Source organism: Macrosteles quadrilineatus, unplaced genomic scaffold, assembly GCF_028750875.1.
Source record: "Macrosteles quadrilineatus isolate MER2022 unplaced genomic scaffold, UCM_ALF_1.0 Scaffold_3__2_contigs__length_128488019, whole genome shotgun sequence".
NCBI lineage: Eukaryota > Metazoa > Arthropoda > Insecta > Hemiptera > Cicadellidae > Macrosteles > Macrosteles quadrilineatus.
The window spans coordinates 91,475,969-91,481,667 of record NW_026542596.1 but is presented as its reverse complement, the minus strand read 5'-3'; the positions used below and the strand labels follow the sequence as shown (position 1 = coordinate 91,481,667).

The 5,699-nt window shown below is 39.2% G+C and overlaps 2 protein-coding genes across 2 annotated transcripts; both read left to right on the top strand.

The window, feature by feature from the left end:
• The first annotated feature begins 259 nt into the window (after positions 1-259).
• On the top strand, positions 260-2,248 carry LOC128989363 (uncharacterized). Its single transcript, XM_054411252.1, has one exon. It carries the CDS (start codon positions 260-262, stop codon positions 2,246-2,248), a length of 1,989 nt encoding a protein of 662 aa, XP_054267227.1.
• Positions 2,249-3,238: 990 nt separating this feature from the next.
• On the top strand, positions 3,239-4,870 carry LOC128989362 (jerky protein homolog-like). Its single transcript, XM_054411250.1, has one exon. It carries the CDS (start codon positions 3,239-3,241, stop codon positions 4,868-4,870), a length of 1,632 nt encoding a protein of 543 aa, XP_054267225.1.
• The last annotated feature ends 829 nt before the right edge of the window (positions 4,871-5,699 follow it).

Here is a 5,699-nt window from a genome sequence, read left to right as displayed (position 1 = left end):
CAGACTTTTCGAGGTATGTGTACATTACATTAATAATAGTCAAGTAAGTTTAGTATGTTTGCAAAGTACGGTTAATTGGCTATCTATTGATATCCTAACTTTTGTTTTTTTCTCATTCGTAGTTGCAATGGGTTACCTTTTTCAGCCATGTTGTCATTTGGGGTAATGACGCCACTACAAGCTGGGGTAATGCCGCCGTTGGCGGCATTACCCCGAGGCTTAGTGGCATGACTCTTATGCGATTTTCATTCGATTTCAGATGCCGCGTGAACGAAAACGGACAACAGACAAAGCTAAATGGACTCAAGGGGAGTTGCAAGCGGCTTTAACAGAAGTTGCTGAAGGGAAATCAGTTAACAGTGTCGCCCTAAAATATCAAATACCTCGATCTACACTTCGAGACAGATTAAAAAACAACAAAACTTCTAGCCCCAGCATGGGTAGACATTCATGTTTCAGCCAGGAACAAGAAGCAGAACTCGCTAAAAGAGTCATTGGATTTGCTAATCTGTTCTATGGAATTACTATTACAGATTTAAGAAGATTAGCTTATGATTTGGCCGAGGAACTACAAATTAAGCACTCGTTCAACCGAGAAAAAAGAATGGCAGGGGAAGACTGGGTATCAGGATTTCGACGTAGAAATCCACAAATTTCACTGCGCAAACCATCAGCAACAAGCATCAGCAGAGTGACAGGGTTTAACAAACAGGAAGTCGACCTATTTTTCAAAAACTTAAACACTGTTATGGATAAATATCACTTTGAACCTTCAAGAATCTACAATATGGATGAGACTGGTATTTCCTCAGTCCAAAAACCAGGCCATATTTTAGGGCCTAAAGGCCAAAAACAGGTTGGAGGAGCGACCAGCTGGGAGAGAGGTCGTAACATTACAGCTGTTTGTGCTATGAGTGCGTCGGGGCAGTATATACCCCCAATGTTTATTTTTCCCAGAAAGAGGATGACGCCCTTACTTGAGAGAGGTGGTCCAGCAGGTGCACTGTATACATGCTCTCACAACGGATGGACAAATGAGGAGCTTTTTCTTGACTGGCTTAAACATTTTAAAAAGTTTGTTAAGCCATCAGAACAGGAGCCAATTCTCCTGGTACTCGACAATCACGGGAGCCACATATCCCTGGATTCATACGAATTTTGTCGCACAAACCACATTCACATGATATCAATCCCACCACACACTTCTCACAAGATTCAACCTCTTGATGTTACATTTTTTGGCCCCCTGAAAAGTTCTTTTAATAGAGAATGTGACAAATTCATGCGATCACATGTCCACAGGAAAATAACACCATACGACATTCCTGAGATTTTCAATGCTGCATATATGACTGTGGCAACTATTGAAAAAGGTGTTTCTGGGTTTGCAAGCACTGGAATTTTCCCAACAAATGCCGACAAATTCAAAGATGAGGACTTTGCACCAGCTCAGTCCATGCAACCTTTGGTGATTGATGAACAAGAGGATGAAGAAGTCAATCGTTCCAGCACAGACAACGTGTCAGCAGATGTTCGTCACGACTTAAATAGCCCTGCATTGAGAACATGCCAACAGAAGACACAAGACACAGCATTGGTAAATGAGGAGCTTCGTGTTAACGCTGCAGATGGACTGCCTGGGGTTCCTGGCTGCTCTGGAACGGGTCATGATGAGAATAGATTTTCTCAAATTTTAGATAAACTGTCACCACTTCCCAAAGCAGCTGTTTACCAAGTTAAGGAAAACTCAAAGAGAAAAGGTCACTCAGCTGTTCTCACTTCAACTCCGATGAAAGCTGTACTTGAAGAAAGTGAAGCGAAAAGAATTGAAAAAAAATTCAAGAAAAAGTTAACTGCCAAAAAAGCAGCGATCAAACTCTTGGAAAGTAGTGAAAAAGCGGTGTCAAAAATACAACCAAAAAAGAAGAAAACTGTGGCAAAAAAATACAACAAAAGTGCTGTCCCAGCTAAGAAACCAAAAAAATTGTCTTTTAGCCGTAGAATTAAATTTGAAGATTCTTCAAGTGATGACAACATGGATTTGGATGAAAAAGAATTATGTGATGATAATGAAGACGACGATGACTTCGACATACGGTCCAAAGATGTTGAGCTCTGCATTGTTTGTGGGGAATTTGGTTTCAATGAACTTTGGTTCAGATGCAAACTGTGTGGGAAATGGGCACACTCCGAATGTAGTGGCGCTGATTCTGCAGACAATTATGTGTGTGATTTTTGCCAGGGTTAAGAACAACCTTCAGATATTTCTTTTGTTAAATGACAGCTATAAAGCCTTTTTTAACTGATTAGGCTAATTGTTTTGTTTAAACTTATTTAAAAAAATCATTAAGCAAGTAGCCTAAGATTTTGTTACTTCACTTAATGAGTAGACTTAAGATTTGTCAATATAGTCAAAACATGTATTGATTATACTATATTCTTTCTCTTAATAAACTTAACAATTGGTATTTCACTTGATCTATTTTTTTATTGCATTTTCTATGATTTTTTGTAGATTTAAAGCAAGTGGCGTCATTACCCCAAGAGCATGGCGGAATTACCCCAGTATATGGGGGAATCCCGCCACTGTGTGGACTTTTGGTAATTAATTGTTTATCGGTTTTAGAGTGAAGTAAAAATTACCAAAAAATTACAATGACTAAACAACTAAATATAGAATGCAATTTAATTATAATTAGCAAAATATAACATGTTTTTGAATATAAAAAAAAACATTTTCCTTAAGGTGGCGCGATTCTCCCGGTCTCCCCGGAGACCGGGGGAATCGCGCCATACGGGGTAATCCCGCCAACCCATATATCTCGTAAACTGTTGGTAAGGGAACTCTGTGACAAGTGCTGCGACCTAGCGGGCATCATCCCGAAGCTGTGTCAGTAGCGTCCATTGCTCTAGTTGAAGCGGTTTGGTGTGTGGAAAAAGTTTAGTTTTGTAGACAAATCTCTTCTAATTTTTCACTACCAGACTTTTCGAGGTATGTGTACATTACATTAATAATAGTCAAGTAAGTTTAGTATGTTTGCAAAGTACGGTTAATTGGCTATCTATTGATATCCTAACTTTTGTTTTTTTCTCATTCGTAGTTGCAATGGGTTACCTTTTTCAGCCATGTTGTCATTTGGGGTAATGACGCCACTACAAGCTGGGGTAATGCCGCCGTTGGCGGCATTACCCCGAGGCTTAGTGGCATGACTCTTATGCGATTTTCATTCGATTTCAGATGCCGCGTGAACGAAAACGGACAACAGACAAAGCTAAATGGACTCAAGGGGAGTTGCAAGCGGCTTTAACAGAAGTTGCTGAAGGGAAATCAGTTAACAGTGTCGCCCTAAAATATCAAATACCTCGATCTACACTTCGAGACAGATTAAAAAACAACAAAACTTCTAGCCCCAGCATGGGTAGACATTCATGTTTCAGCCAGGAACAAGAAGCAGAACTCGCTAAAAGAGTCATTGGATTTGCTAATCTGTTCTATGGAATTACTATTACAGATTTAAGAAGATTAGCTTATGATTTGGCCGAGGAACTACAAATTAAGCACTCGTTCAACCGAGAAAAAAGAATGGCAGGGGAAGACTGGGTATCAGGATTTCGACGTAGAAATCCACAAATTTCACTGCGCAAACCATCAGCAACAAGCATCAGCAGAGTGACAGGGTTTAACAAACAGGAAGTCGACCTATTTTTCAAAAACTTAAACACTGTTATGGATAAATATCACTTTGAACCTTCAAGAATCTACAATATGGATGAGACTGGTATTTCCTCAGTCCAAAAACCAGGCCATATTTTAGGGCCTAAAGGCCAAAAACAGGTTGGAGGAGCGACCAGCTGGGAGAGAGGTCGTAACATTACAGCTGTTTGTGCTATGAGTGCGTCGGGGCAGTATATACCCCCAATGTTTATTTTTCCCAGAAAGAGGATGACGCCCTTACTTGAGAGAGGTGGTCCAGCAGGTGCACTGTATACATGCTCTCACAACGGATGGACAAATGAGGAGCTTTTTCTTGACTGGCTTAAACATTTTAAAAAGTTTGTTAAGCCATCAGAACAGGAGCCAATTCTCCTGGTACTCGACAATCACGGGAGCCACATATCCCTGGATTCATACGAATTTTGTCGCACAAACCACATTCACATGATATCAATCCCACCACACACTTCTCACAAGATTCAACCTCTTGATGTTACATTTTTTGGCCCCCTGAAAAGTTCTTTTAATAGAGAATGTGACAAATTCATGCGATCACATGTCCACAGGAAAATAACACCATACGACATTCCTGAGATTTTCAATGCTGCATATATGACTGTGGCAACTATTGAAAAAGGTGTTTCTGGGTTTGCAAGCACTGGAATTTTCCCAACAAATGCCGACAAATTCAAAGATGAGGACTTTGCACCAGCTCAGTCCATGCAACCTTTGGTGATTGATGAACAAGAGGATGAAGAAGTCAATCGTTCCAGCACAGACAACGTGTCAGCAGATGTTCGTCACGACTTAAATAGCCCTGCATTGAGAACATGCCAACAGAAGACACAAGACACAGCATTGGTAAATGAGGAGCTTCGTGTTAACGCTGCAGATGGACTGCCTGGGGTTCCTGGCTGCTCTGGAACGGGTCATGATGAGAATAGATTTTCTCAAATTTTAGATAAACTGTCACCACTTCCCAAAGCAGCTGTTTACCAAGTTAAGGAAAACTCAAAGAGAAAAGGTCACTCAGCTGTTCTCACTTCAACTCCGATGAAAGCTGTACTTGAAGAAAGTGAAGCGAAAAGAATTGAAAAAAAAATTCAAGAAAAAGTTAACTGCCAAAAAAGCAGCGATCAAACTCTTGGAAAGTAGTGAAAAAGCGGTGTCAAAAATACAACCAAAAAAGAAGAAAACTGTGGCAAAAAAATACAACAAAAGTGCTGTCCCAGCTAAGAAACCAAAAAAATTGTCTTTTAGCCGTAGAATTAAATTTGAAGATTCTTCAAGTGATGACAACATGGATTTGGATGAAAAAGAATTATGTGATGATAATGGAGACGACGATGACTTCGACATACGGTCCAAAGATGTTGAGCTCTGCATTGTTTGTGGGGAATTTGGTTTCAATGAACTTTGGTTCAGATGCAAACTGTGTGGGAAATGGGCACACTCCGAATGTAGTGGCGCTGATTCTGCAGACAATTATGTGTGTGATTTTTGCCAGGGTTAAGAACAACCTTCAGATATTTCTTTTGTTAAATGACAGCTATAAAGCCTTTTTTAACTGATTAGGCTAATTGTTTTGTTTAAACTTATTTAAAAAAATCATTAAGCAAGTAGCCTAAGATTTTGTTACTTCACTTAATGAGTAGACTTAAGATTTGTCAATATAGTCAAAACATGTATTGATTATACTATATTCTTTCTCTTAATAAACTTAACAATTGGTATTTCACTTGATCTATTTTTTTATTGCATTTTCTATGATTTTTTGTAGATTTAAAGCAAGTGGCGTCATTACCCCAAGAGCATGGCGGAATTACCCCAGTATATGGGGGAATCCCGCCACTGTGTGGACTTTTGGTAATTAATTGTTTATCGGTTTTAGAGTGAAGTAAAAATTACCAAAAAATTACAATGACTAAACAACTAAATATAGAATGCAATTTAATTATAATTAGCAAAATATAACATGTTTTTG